Source organism: Gopherus evgoodei, chromosome 3 (assembly GCF_007399415.2).
Source record: "Gopherus evgoodei ecotype Sinaloan lineage chromosome 3, rGopEvg1_v1.p, whole genome shotgun sequence".
Taxonomy (NCBI): Eukaryota; Metazoa; Chordata; order Testudines; family Testudinidae; genus Gopherus; species Gopherus evgoodei.
Window position 1 is genome coordinate 187651465 of NC_044324.1, and position 25477 is coordinate 187676941.

Genomic DNA, 25477 nt, shown 5'->3' on the forward strand with positions numbered 1-25477 from the left:
CACTAGAAGGAAAATGGATCAATTAAACAAACGCAACCCCAAATTTCTTACTTAAGTTATATTCTTCTTGTGTCTTCATCATACAAAATGAGTGTGCAGATGGAGAATGTGAATTTTCATTATGGAAATAAATATAATAAATAATAATATAAGACTTAGGCTATTAGATTACAGCATACAAATACCAAACATTTAATAGTCTAAAAAATAAGTACTGTTAGTTTTATTCTTTAGGTAATTAACTTTTAACAAAAAATAAATGCTTGGAATATGCCAAGTTGGAAAATTAATTCTCACAGTGACGGAAGGTTGAGTATTTTTGCAAGCAGGAGTGAAATTCATATTCCAGTCTTTATTGCCTTGTACAAATAATATGTTGGAAGCAGACTAGATATTGTATACTATTTCAGTAAAATTTAGACTTGCCCATATTATCAGCAATATTCACAGTTGGTTCATAGCAGAATGCAAGCCATGCTTGTCTGTGAATAAATATCATTCTGACTGTGCAGGATGATAATTGCTCTGCCTGCACTTCCTTTGGTACCTACTGATCTCTGCTAAATGGTTGGGTAAAGCACATTTTTGTACGAATGTCAAGCACTTCTGATAGTCCTTTATATTTAGTTTGAAGAAAATTCATGCGGAGTGCCATTGCTGTCAATATCTTTATTAATTTCCTGAAATGACACAAATATAGTAGGTTTCCCCTTTTCTATAGGAGACCTATTGTAAGCAAGGTTTCTTCTTTCCTTTTTGAAATGACAGACTGCTATGTATTGGGATATCAGGTAACTGACTTCAAACAGAAGACGAATTCAGTAAAGTGAAATGATTGTGATAGTTCTCTAATTTCCCGCACAGTGTATGTAAAACTGACTTTTAAAGTGTTTAGTGGATAATGGATCATGTAAGGTCAGTACTAGCGATCGCTGTTATGGCTATTATTTTCTCTTTTCATGGGAGGGTGCTCAGCAAAATGAGATTGTCACACTCTTTTTTGTGAGAGGACAGCGACCGACAGTTAAAAGCCTCTTCATGTAAGGATGTTATTTCATAAAGACACCAGCACTGGATTATCCCCTTCACTTTAAACTTCTGCCAGCTTGTACAAAGAGATAAAACAAAATAGCCCCAGTCCCAGGGGTGGAGAAGTGCTGGCCAGATCTGCCCATGTCCACAGCTTTCATTTTGATTAATCACATGTGAGGAAAATTCACTTAGGCTGAGAGGTAAATTTAATACCAGTTATGCCCATGCTGTTCATATCACAACCATTTTCACATGATGCCACTTAATTCCCTAAGAAGCAGAAAGGTAAATCGGTGGCTGGCCAGCTAAGGTGTCATAATGCATTAGGACCAGGGCTCGCTGCAGGGGATAATGGTTCTGATTGCTGTTGACTCATGTCTCCACCAACTGCCTCATGTAAAATAAGTGACATTTAAAAGGCATCAAGATGTGAGAAGAGGTTAAAAAAAAAAAGGGAGGAGGAGAAGAAAAAGCACAGTACTAAACTTGCCACCTGAATGTAAAGTCCCTTTTTCACCCTAAGTGGTATAAAATGATAACTCAATATGCCATGGGTGACCTGCACTAAGCTTTGAACTTCCTGTCTTGTGTTTTTAGAGAAAATCTGTAAAATTGCTTCTGGGAACTGCTCCAACATATTATCATTTATTTCTATTTTATTTTTTTTACTTTTATTCTTTTGCCCGGAGATATCAGCCTATTCATCTTTGAAAAAGCTTAAGGCTGAATCAAGTTAGGCAGTGGCATACAACAAGAGGCAGTCTCGTCTCTGAAGGCCCATTTAAGTCTATTTTTATAAAGAGAATCAAATTCCAGTTTACAGTAAGCATATGCTTCAGTTGACATCTGTTTCTAAGACTTGGATGCTTTGTTTGCATAACAGGCACCAATAAATGGCCTTGTTTTAAGTCTGCTCACTCAGTTGTATTTGGGGGTTGTTCAGCTGGGGATTTGAGTTGCAGCTGATCCCCTACCGTTCATAGCAGATAGGAAAGGGAAAAAAATCTGAGAAACCCTGTGCTCTTTATTAATGCAGATTTTAACATTCTCAATGAACCACTCACAGAGCACTAGATGACAACCAAATCCTTGTTTGCTCAGGCAGACAAGAGGCGTATGCTACAAAGTATTGAATTAAAGATTATAAAAGTTTTGGATATAATGTTTTCTTTTATGCCATTGGTCTGTTATTCAACTAAAAATATTCAGACTTGGGAAGAGCCTGTAAATGTTATAAACTGAATGGATCATATGTGTAACAAATTTGTTTACTCTGGCAACATATAAATATATAGTATAATATTGATATTTTATATTGCTAGATTTAAATCTCCATAATAATTTTATAATTCTGTCATGAAAATAATTAATAACAATAGTTATTGTTTCTTTATATAGGATCATACACATGACTGGTGTTTTACATATACATAAGGCATGGTCCCTGCCCTGATGATGTTACAATCTAAAGTATATTAAGAGCACAGCTTATCTCCAGCTCTTTTGTTCTTAAGAAACAGGTGTGACATTTTTCATGGGAAGGTGATGAAAGAAAACTGATTGAAATGGATGCAAATATATATGTTGCTTCCACAACTTGTAAAATGTAGGCACTGTTGATTCAGAAGTTACATTTTGCTATCGCTGTAGTACATTTCCCTATCATCTATAACAGGGGTCAGCAACATTTCAGAAGTGGTGTGATGAGTCTTCATTTATTCACTCTAATTTAAGGTTTCGCGTGCCAGTAATACATTTTAACATTTTTGGAAGGTCTCTTTCTATAAGTCTATAATATATAACTAAACCATTGTTGTATGTACAGTAAATAAGGTTTTTAAAATATTTAAGAAGCTTCATTTAAAATTAAATTAAAATGCAAAGCCCCCGGAATGGTGGCCAGGACCCAGGCAGTGTGAGTGCCACTGAAAATCAGCTCGCTTGCCGAAAGCTTGCGTGGCACCTTTGGCACATGTGCCATAGGTTGCCTGCCACTGATTTATAATATAAAGTACATTTCAAGCAAACAAAAAGAAATACCTTCAAACCAAAAAGAAACCTATACAGAGGACAAAACTATATTAGTCATGGCACAACTGCTCATAACATCGTTTTTATGCATAATATGGTACCTGTAGTGTGTTTATAGCAGTAATGTGAACACTCATTCTCTTTAGCATGCCGAACTTTTTTTACCCCTCTAAATTATTCTATATCTCTCTAATAGTTTACTGAATGTGAAACATTTTTCAAGTGGATTTACTTATCAACTTTTTCTGGTGGTACCAACAGCAGTAGTATGAAATGTATCTACTCCATTTACTCTTATCCAATGCACCTACTTTCTTTTTTCCCTTTAATTTTTATATATGGTAAAAATTTCATTGAAGAGAGATTTTAGATGACAGGGCTGTAATTTTAAACCCAATAGAAGAGGTGTAAGCAATTTGAGCTTAGCTGAAGCATAATCTTAGGTTGTCAAGAAGAAACCCATTCTCCCTATGCTAATCAATCAGTATATCAACCAACCAATCATCTCCTCAGCTTAGCATATATCCTAAGGTTTGATATATCTATTAACTGCCCATCATGTAGCTGGTCTCTGGATGATGAGATTCTCCCTATCTTGGCATTTGGAGGCAGACAACTGAGCTATCACAGCCGCGGATAAATACCAAAGTAAAGATTTCAGTTCTGTTCCTGAGAGCAAAGACAATCCAGGAATATAGAACCGATTCTCAGAAGAGAATACATAGAAAATTATTACATTTTCAACACTATGTTCTGTGTGACAATTGTATATATTCGTGATTTTTTCCAAAACAAAACCAGGAAATTACTCTTTTATGACTGAAATTCTGGCAGAATAAAATAAGTGCTGGAATTTGTTGTCAACTGCTAATTACAATAGAGATGGCACACAAACAAATGATTGAATAAATAAAAATAAGGACTTTCCCCCTATTATTAGTGTACTGATACCTTATTGACAAAGGAGAACTATATGAAAACACAGGCACAATACATTTAATCCTGAAAAAAGAGCATTCATTTTAGAAGATTGTACACCTACCGCTCCATTTTAAAAGTCACAAGCTCAGTTTTCTCTAAATGAGATCTAATGAAGCTATTGCATGAGCTGTTTGCTAATATGTGAGCTTGGCATACAAGTTCAAGTGTTTTGAAGAAATGTCTGAGTGAGAAGATCTGTAGAAATAGAACTTTTTGGCTTTGCAGTTATTGAAAGTCAAAGCATACTTCAAAGAATGAAGTTGCCTAAATTAGATATTGAAGCAGATTCTACCCAGAGGCCATAAGCACCACGGAACTGAACATATATAGTGAAATCCTCATACTTAGACCACAATATAAAAAAAGACACTGGGCCAGATTCAACCATTGTATAAACAGGGCAATTCTGTTGACGTCAGGACTCAATTTGATCCACTTAACTTCAGGACCCTCTCATTGTAAGCTTTCATGGTGTTAATTAACCTGTTGTTTTGTATGTCTAACATTTTAAACTAAAATATTAGAACTGATATTATTTATAGCAAGAGAAAATCTTGTTTATCCTTCGCTGAATTAAATTGCTACAGTTTTATAGTTATTTGTTTTATATGATTGTTGGTGGGAGGAGGGGTTGCTGTTAGGTGAGTTTTTTCTCCCTAAACAAAAAATTAGGACAAGATGAATTAATGCTGTTGGATTGTCTGAAATATGTAGTCTATGCACAGAAGAGCAGCATAAGTCAATAGAGTACACTGTGGCTTTTTCATAGAGACTAGCCAAAGTACATTATTCTTGACTTAGGACACTTCTTCATCCCAGCGTGAAAGAGTTGGCATTTATAAAACCCACATCTTTTTCAGCTGAAAACTAGTAGCCCTGTGAGGTTTGGCACAGTTTTGTTGCTCTTTTGCATCAGCTTTGACTTGGTAAATAATGATATGGCCAACTGAGTCAAAATTGCAAATGTTATCGCCGTTAAGTAAGAGATATGAAACAAATCTTTGAAAAGCATTTATTAATTTTTTAAGCTTCTCTAGAAGCCAAATTCTGCTCCCATTGTCTTCATACTTCCCGCCAAATGCACTTAAAGTAATTCTAACAGTGATTTCAGTGGGAAGCATACACGTGCATTTGAGGGCACAATTTGCTCCCAAGTGTAATACTGCTTTAATGAAGGCTACTTTGTCTCTCAAAAAATACTTTAATAAATTAATATTTCAAATATTGTGCTAGATTCTCAGCTCGTGTACACTGATGATGCTGAGTTACACCAGTTGAATATCTGGCCCATTGTATTTAGAGCTCATGAAAAGTGCCAGAGTGATAGCTATAGAGAGTGATTCTCCAAACAGGCACATCCAGGGCAACTGCAGTGCAAGCTCCCTCACGCTGCCCCATGAGTGCAGGTCTTCATGCTTATTTAACCCTGGCTCTTTGGAAGAAGACTATTAAAAATGCTTTCACTTACTGTATGTATCAGTGTTGTTTTTCTTCTAATACTTCGAGTCTGGATTCAGATCTCACACAGATCAATGTCAATACGCGGCTGAGGATATTAGGAAGTGATTCACCCCTGTGCAGAGGTTCCACCAAGGAATGCTGCACCACTTAAATCTCATGTTAAGGGTGTCTGTGGGACTTAAATGGTATTAAAGTTTTCCAGGGATCCTATGCAGTCTAGTGAAAATGGCGTGGCTTTTAGCGAATGGCACAACATAGCATTGATTGCAGATATAATTAGAAGGGAGAAAAGGTTGATTAAATATGGGGATCTGAATATTCCGTGTGGAACACAGGGCACAGCCTCCTCTGCCAGAGCATAAGGACTCAAGTACTGTGGAATTCCATTGCACCAGGGGCTGGTTATCGAGAGGCTGCATAAGGAGAGTCTACCCTTATGAACACTGTGGCTATCTCCAACAGCAACACAGATTGGGAAAGGCAGGGGCCAAACAAGTGGATGATCTATGTGGTGTGCATCCACTGGCTGATAAACCCTTCATCATGAAACACAGCACAGTGAAACACAGAAGTCATTAGAGTGCAAGGACTGTGGTATTTGTATAGATTAAAAAACAGATTATAAGCATTCATCTGAAGCTATGGATGCTTCTTCCAAAACTTACAATTAACAAAAAAAAAGAAAAGGCAAACAGCTACACACAATCAAACTACTTAGCTTGAGTGTTAGCACCTCCACAGTCATAAACAGATCCATCCCCCAAACTTTACAGTCCCAAATTAATTAACTCCATCCTTTTCAAATGTCCAAGGAAAAAAAAAGTAATAATACAGTATTAGTAACCAAGATTTGGATCTATGAATGCTCTACAGATCTTGAGGATTCTCTTCCCCTCTGCTAATGTAACCCACCTGTGCCAAACCTGTCTCCTGATACACATTGATTTCAGCCATACATAGCGAAATAAGAATATTGGAATTGACTAGGAACAGATACAAGCCTACAGCTGAGGTAAATATGATTTACCCATAAGATATTGTGAATGCCTAGGAAGCACTCTTAGAAAATCCTCTTTTGTTTATAGAACTTTCTGTATGGGAAGCAAACATATATACATATACTCAGAATTCATGACTACATGTTTAAATGGAAAAGCTATCAGTTCAGCTATCATAGAATATTTTCTCTTTACACTTCTCAAAATGAGTGCTCATTTAAATCAGATATTATGAAAACCCAATGGCTAATCCTAAATTCAGGTATACTACCACTCTAGCTAGACAGATTGCTACTTGATCATACTAAGATGCTCCCTTATCCATTATTGGATCTGAAAAAAAGGAGGATTAAGAATTATCTGACTTCTCAGTTAATGTGCAAATCATCTAAAAGCTCAGCTTAGGAAGGTCTTAGAATGCTATACAGCACTAAAATAATAATGTCTTAGACTTTTTAAAAGCTTAAATATACACATTTTAGAGTTAGTGTTATTGGACAATAGAGTTTTGTGGTTTATATGCAAGATATCCTTATATTATCTCAGGGTGTTTTTATAGTTATATCTGAAAGTCTTGTGATTCTATTTTTAATTACCGTTTTGTGCTGCAATTCAAAGATGTCACTTGGACAAACTCACTTTGCTGAAACTTAGTATCTAAAATCTAATACTTTCAATTGTGCAATGCAGACTAGAATGTTTGCAGTTCTTAGTTTTCCATAATATTAATATCTGGTATTTCCCTTTACCTTTGTATATGTTGGAAAAACTACAGTGAAAAGGTTGAAATACTTTTTTTCCCCATGTTCTGGAGAGAATATGAACCAGAAGACATGCCTTTAATGTTCTATCTTTGCATTTTTAGGCTAGCACTGCAGTTTGCTTTTGCAACATTCATTTTATCATTTCCATCATTCAGATATGTATACTTGCCTTTCAGAATCTGTGAAAAGTATTTAAAAAGAAAAGAGAAATTGTTAGTATTTCAAAACCCTATTATAATAAATTTTCAAATATGTCAGACACATCTTTGTTAAAATTAAACCAAGGATTGGTTTTGAGCGAATAGCCCTATATCCTTACAGATGCTGTGGATGGATGCATCTAAGCTGCTTATTATATTGATGGGTTTTGCTGCTCTGCAGCAAATGAAAACAGGCAGCTGCTTCCTCCATCAAAGCAAAAAGCAGCCTGAGTTTTTATTAAACGAGTGTTCATTTCTTCTATTGCCAAAATTCTTACACAAAACAAAAGAGCAGTTTTAGCACATTATTGCTTAACTAGACATGAACAACTGACAGCAAGTGATAAGCCAGGCTGCTTTTCACAATTGGTAATCATTTTTGGAATAGATGTTTTAATATAGTTGAATATAAAATTTTGTAATTTACATCTACAATGGTAGGTAAATTTATAGATCCAGTTTGTTGCAGGAGAGTGAAGGCTATAATCACAAAAGGCTTGTTCCAGTGTTGTTTAATTTTTAATGACTATTTGAAAACTGGGTAAAGAAAACTAAATCAAATTCATTCATTTGAAAAAAGGTGTTAAAGACAATCATACAAGTAGGTTTGTACAGTTTGATGATTTTACATATAGCTGTACATTTACAGCTTTTACTTGTTACTGTATTTCCACATCAGTTCCACACAGCCTCTTAAGTTTGTGCTATAAAAGAAATTTGCAGATTGCAAACCCTCCTGTTTCCCTCCTAGTCGTGAATAATAATAAGGATGAAAGTGAGAGAGATAGTGCTGAGGCCATTCTGCCCAGGCTGAAGATCTCAGCCAATGCTTATATATAGTTTTCAGTGATCTGAATATCATAAATTCCATTTCAGATTGAGAGAAAGGCAGGGGTTTGTATAAAACATATGTGGAGAGCAAAAAGTAGGAGATGTTTTCCTTTTTATAGCCTCAATTTCTCTAGTATTCTTTTACCTTTTGAAACTCACTTGTGACGGTTCCTGCTGGGAAGGGGAATATTGCCCCTCTGATATAGGCACAAATTGCTCCTCTTCACAGGACTTAAAGGAGGAGGTGGGTGAGGGTGGACAGAATTGACATGTAGAAAAGTTCAGGTGCAGGCTGATACTGGTAAATACTGTTGAACACATTTATTACAAACAAAAAAAACCCTCATACAGTATATTTATCACCCAGCCCATTTAGCAAGTGTACTTAGTCTAAAACTTTTAAAACTGGGCATTTAATGTTAGACACCTGGGATCAGATTTTCAAAAGAGATCAACCCTCAGTAGCTGGCTCCCCTTGTGAGTGTTGAGGCCTTGTGAAAATTTGCCTCCTACTTCCATATTTAAATACCTTAATGAAAGTGACCCCTCCTTCAGAGATGCCAAGCACCCACAGCTTCCATTAACTTTCACTGTAGTCTAAACGTGGATGTAAGTGCCTGAATTTAGGCCCCCAGGTTTGAAAATTATGAATTTAAACATTGACAAAACAACAGATGTTTAATCATTCCCTTCTCTACATTCCTGTCTACTTCATTTTACTGTGCTGGTCAGACTCCTGTGTTTGGGCTTGTATGATAAACTTTCTTTCGCTGACTCTAAAATTTTATGATATCTGAAAACTATTCATACCAGTAGTAAGTTGTTATATCTATTTGTCCTTTTTCAGATACAGTCCACTGAAAGTGGGTACCTAGGCATCATGGATTAATGCACTAACCTTTCACTTACATTCCACTTTTATGTGCTATATGACCTAATTAGTGAAAATGAAGACTTTTGATCCTATCGTTGATCTCAGTACACATTTTTGCTGACATAACAAAATTGGAGAAGGGCTCAAACTGTGATATTTGGGCAATGTTTAGAACTTGATCACTCTCCGTCCATTTTGTACTTAGCTCTCACAATGCTGTTCGTTCCCCACTTTGATACTTCTTTTTTTCATTAGTAAGTGAACTTAGTGCTAGTAAACAGAGGGACTGATAGCATTGGCTAAGGCCAGGCATAGGACTAAGAGGCAGATGTCAGAGGATTTTTGGACTCACTGTGCAAACTCATCAGACATAGTCAATCATGAGTGGTAGTAATCTTTCCTCAAGAAAGGCCCAAGATAGTTATGTTAGGAGTGTTGCTCATCAGAAATGAGGTGCATTGACAAAACTGTGGGGAAACTTGATCGTTCTCTGTCCATTTTGTATTTAGCTCTCACCATGCGGTTCATTCCCCACTTTCATACTTTTTTTTCATATGTAAGTGAATTTACTGCTCAGTAAACAGGGACTGAGATAGCATTGGCTAAGACCGGGCATAGGGCTAAGAGGCATTCTGCAATTTTCTCCATACAACTCTGCCATTATATCTCAATCTTGACCTGCACTATCAGTTCTTCTCCAGTCCTAGATCTCTCTTAAGCATACTTTACACAGTCTCTACCGCTAAATTGTGAAGCGGTGATGCCTCACAAAAGGAGATTGGAATGAGATCATCAAACTCATTTTCTATTGTGACCTATTGTAAACTAGGAGATGAATGTAAGGCAGGGTCTCTGGAGTTGAAAACAAAGAGTTAAACTTTTCATACCTTAAAAGTACAATTGTAAATATGTTACAATAAGAATAAAAGGACACAGTTGTAAATTACCTAGAATATAAGCATACTAGTAAGCAGACATGTTTGTTTTTCTATATTTTTCTGCAGTTGAGGATAAAATGCATCTTGTAGCTGTTGTAAACCTAGGAATTACAGTTCATCTTCTTCCTTTTTGTGAATTTAGTGCACTTGAAAGACACTGGATTGACAGCCCTGGAAACTGAAACCTTTTATCCACTGAATAGGAACAGCACAGGCAGTAATAAAGTTTCCCTGTGTTGCCCCAGCAATATGCCTCAAACCTGATCTCTAGGGGTGAAAGAGTAGTTAATTCTCTGTGGCTCAATTCAATCCTTAGTACCTCAAATGAGATTACCAATACAGTTGCCAGTTAGTGCCAATAACGTTGGTAATTTTTATTGTGATACCGATACCTGTACACTATGGACTGGACTGAGATTGTTTGGTGTAGCTGGGAGGTGGCACAGAGTTGCTACAGTGACCCTATACCTCCCAAGGATTCTCCCTGTGCAGGGAGACGTCCCAGCTAGCTGAATCAGCTGGGTTTATGACTCTTTTTTTGCCAGTGGAGCAGCGCAAAGAGGCATATTGTCTCCTTCTGTACAGATGTATTTGTAAATATACTGGATATTGTATACTGAGAGTATTCTAACAATATGCTACATTTTTGGAGAAGCTTTGTAACAGTTTTCAGTTTGTGAGTTTTCAAATGTCTGACACTAGTCTTTAACATAAGTTGTTAAGAACCAAATAAGGGACAAGTCAAAGTAGTGGACGAAGGATCTTTTAAAAGTGTTGGATAATTCCTTTCAACTGAAAGTTTTCTGTAATCTCCCATTCATAGTTCATAATTTTTCACGCCAGTAACTGACTGTAATAGTGTAGGAACAACAGTAGGTTTGGTTTTGCCTGAAATGCTGATGTCCCTCACAATGAGACTGAGTTGCAAGTATTCCTTTCAGGCCTGCTTTAAATTCTTATTAGGCCACATACCACTAAAGCTGCTAAAAGAGCTGCTGTGCTGAAGCAGAAGGAATTGAAGGCACCATTTCAGGGCACTGACCCTGCCATGGGTACTGTGGCAAAGGCAACTCCATTTGAGCATCCTTAGGGTAGCATGACTTCTTTAGCTGCTCTTTCTCTGTAGGGGAGGAAGGATTTTTGTTGTCATTTGAGCCCAGAACTATGAATCAGGAAATGTGGGCTTTATTCCTAGCTTTGCCATAGACCTATTGTGTGACCTCTTTGAGCAAGTCACCTAATCTCTGTGCCTCAATTCTCCATCTGTAAAACAGGGATAATAGTACTCATGATTTCAAGGGATTCTTGTGAGCCTAAGTCCAGTAATGTTGGTGAGGTGCTCTGTTACAATGGTATGACAATGAGTGCTAGAGAAATATGTACAAATAAAATAAACACTACGTCCTTCACCACCCCTCCCATCTAGTAATTAAGGTGCCAGTACAGTCATAATGAGCATTGCGTAGATACCTAGAGCCAGTAGTTCTGGCAGTGTAGTGCACCTCTTCTGGCAATCACTGCAAAAGAATCGGAGTGGAGTCGGAGCAATGGACTACTTTGCATCAGCAAGCCAAAGGAAGTTGCAGTGTGCATAAAGGCGGCGCAGCAGCTGTAGTCCTGGGAATTCTGGGAGGCTTTGTGCAGAGCACAGTCCCTCTCCTAAATCTCAACGATTACTGTACATCTACACTTGCACAAACACACCTTGACATGAAGGGGAGCTGTAAAGTCCAATAGAGCCATTGCCTATTTTTTCCTGCACAACTGTTCTGACGTGAAGAGGTGCAGTTATTCTCGTACATGCGAAGGTGTAAGTTTGTAAACAAGCATTTGCGCGTGTAAATGCAGTAGTAATTGCACATCCAAATAGGTGCCCATCCAATTTTATGCATGTAAAATCAGAGGCATCTTTTTGTTAATTGTACCTAGATGTCTTTACAGTATTTTTGTATGAAACAAAACCCATATGCACATGTATGTGTATGTTTGTATAGCAGGAAGTAATAGATAATATTTTTGTCTCTGAAGAATTAGTGCTATATGCTAACTACTGTGGATTTTGACATTGAATTATAACAGAACTGAGCATTTGTTTTCTTTTTAAACAGAAACTATACTATTTTATAGTTTGACTATGTTACAAATGTAGGTCGCACTGTTGAAAAATGTAGTTTAGAATGAAAGAGTAGAAGGCAGAGTGCATACTCCTCCACCTGGATCTTTGAGCTTATCCCTTTTCTGAAAGCAGTCAAAGAGGCTTACTTACCTGTTCAGGCAAGAGAAGCTTTTCCTTTTACTAAAATTAACAAAGGTATTCTTGCTGCTGGCTTAGTTGGTAGCACAGTGTGCTTCCACACTTGAGACCTGGGTTCGTGAGAGACCTTCTGACTCTTGCTTCTTTAGCTGGTGGTATCTTGGATCATTATGGAGGTGATACTTTCCTCTAAGGAGGAGGAGAAAGGTGCAGTGTGTGTTGCTAGCAGCTGGTTATAGAATGGCACTTTTGTTTCAGAAGATGCCGTTTCCTTTCTCCCAGTGATGAGGTAAGTGGTGTATAAGCAGCTGCTGCCACAAGGAAGCAGATATTAACATTGTGTGATGGCAGGGCAAAGGAACTGATGTCCAATAGTAAAAGATTTGGTGAATACTTTGACTTCAGTCAGGATGTCTTTTCAATCAAAGCCACATCAAAGTGAGAACTTGAACAATGGGCGACAAGCTCAGACACTCAGGGCCCTCTACTACAAAAACAAGTATTTTAAAGAGTCATTTAGACTCAAGGTTTGCTATAAACAGTTTTTTTTAATGTGTACTGTAGAGTATTACAAATGGTCTTGAATTAACCACTTATTCACTAAACATCAGAAACCACTGTTGTTGCTTGAGTCCATACTTATCAGTTGCAAACTGAAACATTCTTATATTATTCACTTTAATACTTAAATAGATATTATATTCAATGTAAAATCTGTCATTTTAACATATTTCAATGCTCAAAAAAAAACCAGAAAATCCTTTAGCATCCTTAGTGTACATATTGCTGAGAAATGGGTAATTATGTATGAATATGTGATTTTAACCCTGATGTACAGAAGAAAAATAACAAGATTTTCAGACACCATGTAAATCTAAATTACAATGAACTGTACACATAATAATGTTCCTTCAATGTGTTTGGTAGGTATGTGAACCGACACTAATTAAAATATTAAATTTTGCATATCTGATCTTTTTTTATTCAGAAATGGCTTACAAACTGTATATGTAAAATGCAAAGCAAGAGTAGTCAGCTGTGGGAAACTGAGGGTAGCAACTGAATGGACTGTGACGCTCTTGAGGATGACAATCAGGAAGCACAGTGATTTAAAGAAGGGGAAGTGTTGGCCAAGAACACCATGGGGCAAAACTCCATTCTTATAAAATGAGTTATGATATCTTTTATGACTCTGAAGAGCTGAAAGGATTTTTCAAAATATATGATCTGAAAAATCCACATACATAGTAAGTTTTATACTCAATTTATTTGTCTGGATCCTTCAGTAGGATGAAAAGACTAAGGCCTTGTCTACACTGCGCTGTTATGAGGACTACAGGACTACACCAAAGAGTTGTGCGCTAACTGTCCTGTATGGACTCTGCAGGCATGAACTAAAAAGTACCTAGTTCACGTTATGGTAGTTCTCTTTCCAATGGGGTTACATTAGCGTGAACTAGATACGTTTCCATTCATGCCAGCAGCAGACGCACAGGGTAGTTAGAGTGCAACTCTTTGGCATGCTTTGTAAGTCACTCCCCACAGTCTACACTGTGGTACTGTGTAACAAGCTCTGAGTTTACCCTGCCAGTATTTGAATCTGTTTTAACATACTAGATAATGTGTATATGCACCACTGCCTTCTACTGGATAGAATATCAAACTTATTTAGTTAGGTATGTGATTGTGTGTCTCTGTTGGCTGCAGCTCATCAAGGATATGACCCCCAATGTTAATATAGCTAATGGAGAGTCTCCTATAGCTAAGAAATGCTGTAAGTTAGCACCATCTTGTAGGTTTCCCATTGTGGGTTTATGTCTGATCTTGTTGTCTATTGATGTTGTAAGCTGCAAAGGGCATGGACTTGTGCCTTCCTTTGTGTCCTATATGTCATTGAGCCCATTGTTTTGGTGCTTAAGAAATAACAGATGATGATAATTAATAACCCATGTTGTGGGGACCTTGGGTTTTTTTATTAGAAGATTCAGAATTCAATTGCTATTAATGACCAAAAGTTCATACACGCTGTGCAAAATACCTGAAAATGTTGAAGTCTACATAGCTATGGAATCATTACAATTGGCATCTGATGGTTGGTTCTGAAATCTTCATTCTCCCGTATCTGAGGTTTACTGCTTTGCCTGGCCTGGGAATATATAGTGTACTGTTTAATGAAAATGTGTATCACTGCATTCTGCTGATTGAAACTGGCCCACAGGGGACTTATAAGGCCTATTACTCCAACAAGTAATGAAATGTGTGGAATATGATGACCCTGTGGTATGTGTAGCCACAGAATTATTATGATGTGGCTACCGCTGGTTGTTTCAAACTATTAAGACATTTGCTGGGGAGAATTACTGGGAGTTTGTAAGGGCGATATTACTTATTGTGTTTCATTCTTCAGGACATTTCCTAGTTTCAGGGAACTTTGAAATGAGGAAATAGAAAAAGTTTATGCACTGTTGAAAAAATCACGAGTTACTATTTGTTGAATAACCTTTTTACTGTCTCTAAGAATTGAGTAGGTGTTTTTGTTGAGAGTGGATCCCTTTTCTGGAAGTCTTATCCAAATAATAGGAACTTTGGGTCTTTCTACATTTTTAATTTCAGGCGGATTATTTTCCAGTGTCACCCCACCTCTTTGCTTATGGATTATAGACTTTCACTATAGTTCCATGAGATTGCAGTGTCACTTTTAGGGCCTGTGGGAATGCACAAAACTTAGGCATAAATGTCCTCTTCCCGTTCACCTCCCCAGCAGGTAAGAGTATATGATCTATGAAGTTCTTAATTCCAAACAGGCATAGTTTGCTTCTGAAGCCCGGTCACTCTCATGGGAAGCTAGTAGGCCAGCCCAAGCTGTGACTTACGAATTGATATATAGGAGTGTTCCTTCACTACCAATAACAGGTGGAGGAAAAAGCACACCAGTATAACTTGGCCACAGAGTCACTGCACGTTTCATAACTGAATATAATTCAACTGAAAAAGTTAGAAGTTATTCTCTCTTCTTTTTTGGATGTATCAATGGGAGTAGTGAATAGAAATTTGGAAATGATTTTACCTCCGTATATGGCTTCGGTGAGACCAATACTGAAATATTGCATCCATTGTAGCCTTCATGCCTTAAAAAGGAAATTGAAAAATGGAGAGAGTGCAGAAAAGAGCCACAGAGATGATTCAAGGACTGGATAAAATGCTTTACAGTGAGAGACTTAAAGAGCTCAATCTGTTTAGCTTATGAAATAGAAGACTGAAAGGTGACTTGAGAACAGTGTATAAGTACCTTCATGGGGAGGAAACACAAGGTACTAAAGGACTCTTTAATCTAATGCAGAAAGGCATAATGAGAATCAGTGGCTGGAAGCTGAAGCCAGACAAACTCAGATTAAAAATTAGATATACACTTTGAACAGAGAATGATTAATCACTGAAGCAGACTATCAGAGAAATGGTGGATTCTTCATCTTTTGATGTCTTCATATCAAGTTGGGATGCCTTTCTGGAAGAGATGTTTTAGTCAAACAAGTTATTGGCTCAATACAGGGGGAACTGGATGAAATTGAATGGCCTGTGATATACAGGAGGTCAGACAATGATCTTATGGTCCCTTCTGGTCTTAAACTCTATGAATGTATTAATTTGTTGCCTACCAATGTCAAATATATGGTATAAAACTGAAGTTTCTTAGAATTTGATTGTATTTAATGTTTATAATGTTAATGCTGGTGCCTAATTTTTAAACAAGTCAACAGCTATGGATTAGCCTTGCTGATGTTCATATAAAGTCTGTTGCTGGGTATCTTAGGCTTTGTCTACACTGGAACTTTGTTGGTAAAACTTTTGTCGTTCAAGAATGTTAAAAAAACACATGCTGAATGACAAAAGTTTTACTGACGAAAAGCGCCAGGGTGAACAGCGCTTTGTCAGCAGGAGTGCTTTCCTGCTGACAAACCTACTGCCACTCATGCGAGGGTGGATGTTTTTTGACAAACAGCAGCTACACTGCACGCCTTTTAGCAGCACGGCTAAAACAGCACAGCTGTGTCGCTAAAAGGTGAGTAGTGTAGACACAGCCTTAGAAGCATTTCTGTTGTAAGTCTTGTTCTTTTCTTTATTCTCTGATACTGTGGCATATTTTAAAAATAAAATAAAATAAATGCAGTAAAAGATCGGTTTGGTGCAGATCTAAAAAACAGCTATTAAATATTAATGACACCTTTCAGAAAAAAAATCTATTCTAAAAAAGCAAATAACTTTGTGTTTTATAGGTATCTGGCCTTCTGAAGAGGTGCTAGCTTTTTACTGCCTCAAGCAAAATCAAATGTTCAGGTACACAGAATTGAACATAAAAGATGCTTTCCAATCCATTAGTTTTATTGTATTTACATAGTAAAGATGGCTATGATTTAAATCTTCAGATTAAATTAAAAAAGTTCAAGGTGAAAGCATGTTGCCTGTAACAAAGAATTTTGAGCTGCCTTTGGGTATTAATATTGCACAGCAAGCTTTTTGCTATATGTCAAAGACTTTTGATTTCCACTCAAGGCTTTTTATTCACTTTGATTTTTGGGAAACAAAAGTGAAGCTCCGATCGATCATTACTGATTGTGAAGGTCAGGAAAAATAGAAGACACTCTTTAAACAGATTTCTGTTGGGAAAGTAAGCAAAGTATTATCTGATAAAATGCATCATATTCATATTATGTAGTGATGCACGTGTACTTCGTTTCTGTGTCATTCTGCATTTTATGTATTTAATTTTTCCCATATTTATATAAAATGCCTATCAAACACTTGATAGCCCTGTGCTCTGCGGAATCCCTGCAGTTCCATTGTACAGGGCTAATGGGGTAGGTTTTGGGTTGTAGGTGGAATCCATGCATCTGACAAAGCGGGTATTCACCCACGAAAGCTCATGCTCCAAAACGTCTGTTAGTCTATAAGGTGCCACAGGATTCTTTGCTGCTTTTAGAGTTGATAGGTTTTCCATATAGGTTTTAATTTTCATTTTATAAAAATCACCGAATCTATATTTACTTGACTGACTGACTGGTTCCAAAAGAGCTGTTAATCCACATCATGCATGTTTGAATAAGTGCTCTTTATATATATATATAAGACATTTACATTATTGGTTCAATACTACCCTTTTTAAAAATTAATTGGGTACATACTGGATTGTAATTGCTGCAAAGGATAATAACTATTAAATGCAAAATGTGGATTGTACATTTTTTCATTAAACACTACCTGTTTAAAACCCTAAACCTAAAGAAAAAACCGTGAGAAAATAATCTTATAAGATTAAAATTAAATTTAAAACATTCTTATAAAATTTTATAGAAACAATGAAATACAAATACATTCAGAGTCTAAGCTGCAGACCTTCTCTATTTTTAATTCTACTTATTGTGTTTAGGCATTGTTTGGGCTCCCAAATATGTTTATATTTTATAGAGTGATGTTTACATCACTTCCATAAAACCAGTGGTCTTTATGCAAGTGAAGTGTGCAGGGTCTAAGGGAAACAAATCCATCCCATTCCCAGATTGGGTGTCAGTGTGTGGGAATGTAACAGAGAGAGCTATCTGGGCTGGACTAGTGGACAGAGTCCCTAAAAATCACTTGTCCCTAAAAAATCACACACACCCCCATCCCCCTCGCCAGCATGCCATAGGTTTGGAGACAGCACTAATGTGAACATTCTGTTGATGGCTCCCCCCATGCAGCTCCCATCATGCAGGTTCTCCACACTAAAGTATATTTCATCCATATAGATAGCACATATCTTATTATTATTGGTAATGCCGGTGCACAATAGGCTAATTTAAGAACAGCATGTCACAGCAGATATTTGGCCTTAACTCTGAGTTCTCTTGCTTTTCTGGGTTCAGATTAGCTCTTGACATTACCTTACCTTAGTTTTCAGTGGTTTAACTGTACATTGTTTGAGTATTGTTTGTATATCACTTGCAATTTAAGTGCCACTTGAGAAATCTGAATACTTCACATGTAAGGTATGTGGCTTGTTTTAAAATTTGTTGTATTTTTTTTTCAAAATATAAAGAATTTACTAGATAAAGCTGTATGTCTATATATAGATATAAATAATATTCATTTCCCCATTTACTTGTCTAACTGTTTTTGAAAGAATGAATGTGGATTAACAATGTTATCCTTTCCTAACAATTATCTTTCGCTACTCTAGCTAGTTTAGTTCTAAAAGACAGCGCCATTGACAAGGGGAAAAAAGGGAACCTTCTCAGATTTTTCAGCTCAGCGGTGGTAATGTTGCACTGAACACTAATGAGGGAACCCCTACTGATTTGCCTGCTTTGTGACTTTTCTATTTCATAATTATTTTTAAAACGCAAACGACATGAGGTAGCCTAGTCGTGTCTCTACAACTTCCTGGTAGCTCAGTTCGTACTGCAGATGGCAATTTGTTCTTGTAACATATATGTCTCTCTGACCATTTTCATCTAATTTGTATGGGTTCTACCATTTCCTTTCTCTTTTTCAGGGACCTTGCTGTGTGTGAGCTAGGGGGTGGCATGACATGCTTGGCTGGGCTCATGGTAGGTCTTTTCTCAATTCCAATCCCATTCAGAGGGAGGAACAAAAGAAAAAATGTTCCAGTGCCTCCAACTGCTGGGTCAGAGAACTGTCAACAGCATCAGCTGCAGTCAAGCTGCAGAGTCTTGAGAGACCTTCTAGATTGACTTGCTTTCGTATCATATTGATTTTATGGTTGCCTCGATGAGCAGAAACATTTTACCTCAGTGTAGTCAATATCTCTTGTTGTGACATTCCAGGCCACGTACGGTCTGTCTTTCATTGCCATAGCTGAAGCATTTTTTTTTTTTCAGATTATAGTCCCATTTGCTAAGATACAGGAATAGCCTGGCGAATCACAGTTGGAGCACCATGATATAGCTGCTAATGTTTTGCCTGCATTATTACACCAACAAACATGATCCAGAGCTCTCAGTAATTAGATTCTTTTGAATTAGATTGGCCATTCAGGAGCATCGTTCACCATTCTCTGGGTTCTGAGTCATGTATTCAGGAGATATTATGTAGCAGTGCAGTGCATTAGACAAGTTTTTATGTCTCTACAAATAAAAGCATATTGTTACACTGATTGGCATTTGACAAACCTGTCGCTCTTATACAATGTGTCGAGGTTACAGCCCAATGTGCGAGCATGTCAAAGCTCACAAAAAAATTACCCTTACAAAGCCATCTGCCTGCAATGCAAAGTTATATGAAGGGCATCAGGCAGTCAGACAGAAGCAAGCTGAAAGGCAGAGTGACAGCCTTGTATGATGGCTCTACTAGATAAACAGAAGCCCGCAAATGAAAGCCTCTCAGAATACCATCATCCGCTGTCACAATGCAATTACGGAACAGAATGATAGCAAGATAGAGGCTCCCGCAAATGGAATGATAAAAGTATTGACTGATTTGATTGAATGATTAAAATAATGCAGACATAAAATGAAAAAAGATTGAAGATTGTTACAGAGAAATAGGTGAGGAAGCATGATACTGAAGGCTTGTCACTCCTGTCTTCACTTCCACACAGACAAGCATATTTGCTCATTGTTTGCTGTGCTCTTTTTTTCAGGTTGCTATTTCTGCAGATGTCAAAGAAGTTCTGTTAACTGATGGAAATGAAAAGGCCATCAAAAGTATCCTTATTCAGATAGAAAACTGGTTTGTTGTGCTCATTCCTTTTTTACTGGCTGAGTAACAATTGATATAAAGAAAGACAGCATGGGGTATATTTAAAAAAAAAATGTCTCCACCATGAGTAATTAAAAAACAGAAAGATACAACATTTCTTGAACAAAACTAATTTTTTTCCTGTAATAAATTCCACACTTTCTTCTTGGATTAAAAAAAAAGTACATGTTGGTAGAGAGAAAGCAGCAAGTACAGTGATGTATATTTGTCTAATGGTTAAGTGTTCAGAGAATCCATTTTTTTATGTTCTGTGTTATAGGAAGTACAGCAGTAAACCAAATAATTAACTCCCTCTCGACATATATTCTTTTTGCTAGATTTTTTGTACCAAACCTGCTTTCATATACTAACCATTTACAAAATGTCCAATATAGATATATTTTCACAGTATTTACAGCATATCCTATTACATGCACAGTACTATTATTACAACTAACTTATAACTACCTATAAATTATTTACATACTGTGTTTAATCAATTATCAGCTTAGCATTATTTATCTTAATGTAGGGTTATAAAAACCACTCTCTCCTCTCTGTACTATTTTATTATATTATATTATATTAGAATAAATCATTATTATGCCATACTAATATGTACACAGAATTCAGAAAATTGAATTGTCCTTTGGCTAAGTGAGAGAGAAAGTGAGCCTGATTTGTGGCCACATTATATATCTATAATAGTACAGGAACTGATATATATAGTGAATATTAATACCTGTTAGAAACTGAGAGGAAAAAGTGCAAGGTATCTGTGCTTTTTTTCCTTGGTGATCTTTAAATTTGCATTTGCAGGAAGAGTAGCTGTTCAGTTTTTGGCCACTGCAGTGTCACAATGCTTTAGATTTATGATTTGTATGTATGTGAACACTAGCATATTGGGGACTTACTTTTTCATTAAGTTAAACTCTGTTGTGGATTATTTTAAAAAATGAAATTTGCAATTATGTAAGGTTGTTAAAACAGGAGACATGGCAGTGCAAGAATATTAGCCAGCAGCCTTTAGAAACACTTATTTTCTCAGAGGTAACTCAGCCAGCTATAATTGCCTAAAATACTTCAACAGTTTCATGGAGAATAACATCCAATCACAAAACATTTCCTTTACAACTTGAAAAATGCTCCATAAAAATGCCCCTTTTCTCAAAAATGTAGGGTTTTAGTTATGATTCTGAGATTGTTTCTAAATTCCAAATGTTTACATTAGTGACTTGATGCTGGGCAATTGCACTGTCCTGTGTCATTTCATGTAACTGTATTATATCACACCTCTAGCCATGTATCATTATGGAAATAAAAAATATGAGGGGGAAAAAGCTTTTCAAACCAACATAGCAAAATAAGTTGATGTTTGACAAAAGTGTGGCTATTTAACAAAAAGGGCCTTTTACCATAAAGAGTTTCAGTCTGGGTTTCATAATCATCGTGTCAGCAAATATCTCATGTAACAGATCCTATAAGCACATCTGAATTTCTATGAAATTGTTGAAGTGTTCTGCATCAAGGGTATGAACTGATATGTGCTAAAAACATTCACTCATTGCATTGAATTAAATGATCAGAATGTTTTTTGTTCCTCAAAAGGATAACAGTTAATATCACCTAATTAAAAAAGTTGTGCCCACAGTTTTTTTTTTTGAAATACCTTATTTTTCCTTAAATCCTACAAGAAGTCTTAAAGTCTATAGTGACTCTGTTAGCCTTTCAGAGAAGTTTTGCTGAAAGCTTCAAAAAAGATCCCACCCCTCTTCTCCTGCCCCATTTTAACATTTGGTACTCCAGAGCTCAACGTTCAAAGTGCTCCTATTGTACTACATTTTACAATTTATGTTGCATATTATGTATTTTAATGGACTTCATTGATAGTTTTATGTTCTGTCATATGGTAATTTTATTTTCCCATCCTTTGCTATAGTAACTAACTATAAAACAGTTATAGAAAAAATTCTGATCTGTTACATCCATGTCTACCCCACTGAAATCAGAGGATTTCTATTGGAGTAACTGAGAACAAAATCTAGCCCCAAATGTCCCAAATTTCCAAAAGTAATTATTTATTTCTAATAACTTTTATGATAGTTTTGGTATATTTTAGTAATTTATTGTACCAAATTATATTAGCATTGCTAAATTATTGTTTTCTTTTCTGGATTCTGCAACTTTGGGAATAGTTAATGTCTAGTATTTTGCTTTATTATTGAGGTATTATTGATTAAAATAACCTTATTTTAAAAATTACTGTTTACATCTTCCCTTTACATTTCTTAGGAATTTTAAATTACATGGCAGTCATACTATAATATCCAAAAATTACTTTCCAAAAAGTAAAAGTGGTTGTCAACAAAAAGAAAAAAAAAACACTGTCAGAAACCAGGAAATCACCAAGCAAGCCTGCTAATTATTCCTAATGGGCAAGATGAGCACATTAAGAAACAAATGAATACATCAAAAATAATTGAAAATCGATCTGGCAATAGTGCATTGCATCTGAGTATCTGCCTTTGTATTATCATCATCATCATCATAGTTGTTGTTGTTGTTGTTTATTGCAATTCAGTGAGCGTAACTAACTGCCTTGCTTTGTGTATTCTTAAGCTTTTGAGGATCTGATTTTTCTTTTAATTTTTGACACCATTCATGTTATTTTCCAAACTGTGACATGTCTGTTTTTGGCTGGTAGATGAGGAATTCACTCTGTATATTGTGAATGCCTATATTATGATAATATATTCATATGTTATTAGACTATTACATGACTAACTTCCTTAATGAAACAAAGGTGTTGGTCTGTCACTCTTCACCATACATGTACATTTGAAAATATATAAAAATATATTTAAAGTGATAAATGAGCTTATGACATGAGGTGCTAAGAACTTTTAAATTCCTAAATGATCCTCTGATATATGCAATTAACCCATTTAAAAGCTTTCATCCATTGTGCTTATCACAGGTAGCTCTAAATTGTGTAATAGATCATAACATATAGTTATATGGAGAATCTGGGTACAACCTGGTGATGTAAAGATAGATTTCCTTGCTTTTGTCAGCTTCAGTGATAAGTTATTATGAGTGTATTTGTCTAATTTAAGTTCCTTTTTAATTCTATAAATAATGATAATATAAAAAAAGAAAAGATTAGTTTTTTCAAGGGAGAATTACAATGGACCTGAACTGGGTCATTGTATCTAAGCCCCTTTTTAAACTTTGGGTGTAATATTGATCTCAATCTGTATTTTGCAGCTTGAGTCATATCTCTATGATGGATCCAAACCAGAACACCAAATGTGAACTCCCTAAAATACTGGGGAAGTTCAGAATCAGCTCAGAATTTCCAGATCCACAGATCAGGCCCATTTCTAAGAAAAATAGCCAGCTGATTCATTAACGTAATGTACCTTCCAGTTTACCTCTATTTCTCACTGTGCACTGATGATATGAACTACTCTATCTAGAATTGTGTGACAAGCCTCAGTGCTTGAAAGTATCAGTAATACAAAGTGCTGACACAGTACACTGTAACAATGACCATTACAACAATAAATAATAAAATGTGTGGCTCTCTCAACAATCATGATAAATCTAGGTTATAAATGCCAAGTTCAACCTGAATGTCCTTAAGATATGGGTTTGTATATGTATTTAAAATACATAATGTTAAAATGTTTACTAAAATTATTAGTAGTTTTTTTCAGAATTATATAATTTATCTGCACTGAGGCTAATTTGTCAGCTTTTACTAACAAAATAACACATTCTGCTTATAAGATTAGCCCTTCTTCTGCTCTACAGGTACATGCTGTACCTCATGGGATTCCATTGAAAGCCATGGAAACACTTCAAAAGGTGTGTCCGGAGTGTGGGGAGGTTAATTTAAAATACTTTTCGGTCAACAATTTTTTAATTTTCTGTTACACAAAATAAATGTCAATTGTCTTTACTTCCACATTATTCACTTAGAGGTTTTTCCTAAAATATCTATTCCTGAATAGTCAGTATCCTTAGGTAGGTTAATTATGTAATTTCAGTTAAGTGAAATAAGGGGACATGTTAGTCACTTTTGAATTATCAAAACATAGCATTATTTAATTTGCATGCAAGAAAGTTCACACTGAAAAATTCAACTACACATGTGAACTTCAGTAACTTCTTTCTTTAGTACCACTGATGGATTTTCTCTACTTTCTTCCGTGACATAAGAGTGGCCATATAGCCCAGTATTCTGTCTCCGACAGTGGCTGTGACACTTATTGCTCACAACAAACCAGAAACTCCACTGAGTATAGTCACTGGGCTCCTGCTGAATGCTACATTTCACACAGACCATCACAGCCAGGAGCCAAATGCCTGGGTGTTGTTTCAGGGAGGAATCCAACACCTTGAGCTCCTGAAGTGTCTGCCCAGTGAGCTACTTGCACATATCAAGCTAAACAAGGTAAAAAAAGCCATGCAAAATAAACAGCACATCATCTGTTGTGCTGACTGGTCTGTGTCCATACTGTATATCCCAAGAGGCATTGTGGATGTGCTGCTGCTGCTTCCTTTTTTGTTTTTTGTTTTTGTTTTAAACTAGTAGTTAGCTTTAAAAATACATAAGGACTAAAAGACCCTTGTTTCAAACAACCCACAAAAAGGATAGATGATGGACATGGATAAATTTGGTGAGTTACTGGCTGGGAGTATCAAAGTTCTTCTGCAGTAGCACTGTATATTCATTACTTCTAAAAAGACTCACTATGAACACAGATTATGGAAGACCTAATAGGTAAAAGAAGCTATGAAGACATTAACAATTAGGGTAGGGGGGGAGTACTTTTGATTAAATCATTATTTTTATGCTAATATTAAGGATGATTCTTAACAAGTATGTTACAGATGTAAGTGACATCATCATCAGAAATCAAAATGCAGGAATATTTAAGGCTCAGACTGTATCAAGCCGGTAAGATATTTTAAAAGCTGATGATGAATTGTCTCTGTAAAATTATACTGTGAAGTGTATGCAGAAAGGTGAGTTATAATATCTCTATTGGCAAGAAAGATAACTGTACAGTATCAATTATCCAGATTAGTAATTTGCAGTTCATGGGAAGGGAATTTATTAAACTAAAGAAAGCATCTAGTCATGAATTCTGATAACATACCACTATTTGGGACTAGATTGTGTCCTTTAATTTAAGGAATTATACTCCTGGGTGTAAAATAAATAATGAATCATAACATCTGGATGGTGGTCCCCAAAGTTACATGTGGCCCTCACCTGTGATCAGTCTTAGCAAAGAGTAATTATACATGGATAATACAGTACAGTGACTGCATTTATGTGCATGTTTGTGTTTCCAGGTATGCTGAGAA

General features: G+C 36.2%; 1 protein-coding gene across 3 annotated transcripts in view; it reads left to right on the plus strand.

Moving 5' to 3' along the window:
* The window catches only part of CAMKMT (calmodulin-lysine N-methyltransferase), a 361094-nt gene that overhangs the window by 285251 nt on the left and 50366 nt on the right, over window positions 1–25477 (plus strand). For 2 of the 3 annotated variants that reach the window (XM_030557678.1, XM_030557679.1), the window contains exons 4-7: window positions 16639–16699; window positions 18894–18948; window positions 20001–20064; window positions 24998–25064. In XM_030557678.1, coding sequence (XP_030413538.1) covers window positions 16639–16699; window positions 18894–18948; window positions 20001–20064; window positions 24998–25064 — 247 coding nt within the window. Of the gene's footprint in view, window positions 1–16638; window positions 16700–18893; window positions 18949–20000; window positions 20090–24997; window positions 25065–25477 lie in introns of all 3 variants that reach the window. The other variant, XM_030557680.1, reaches the window with a different exon arrangement.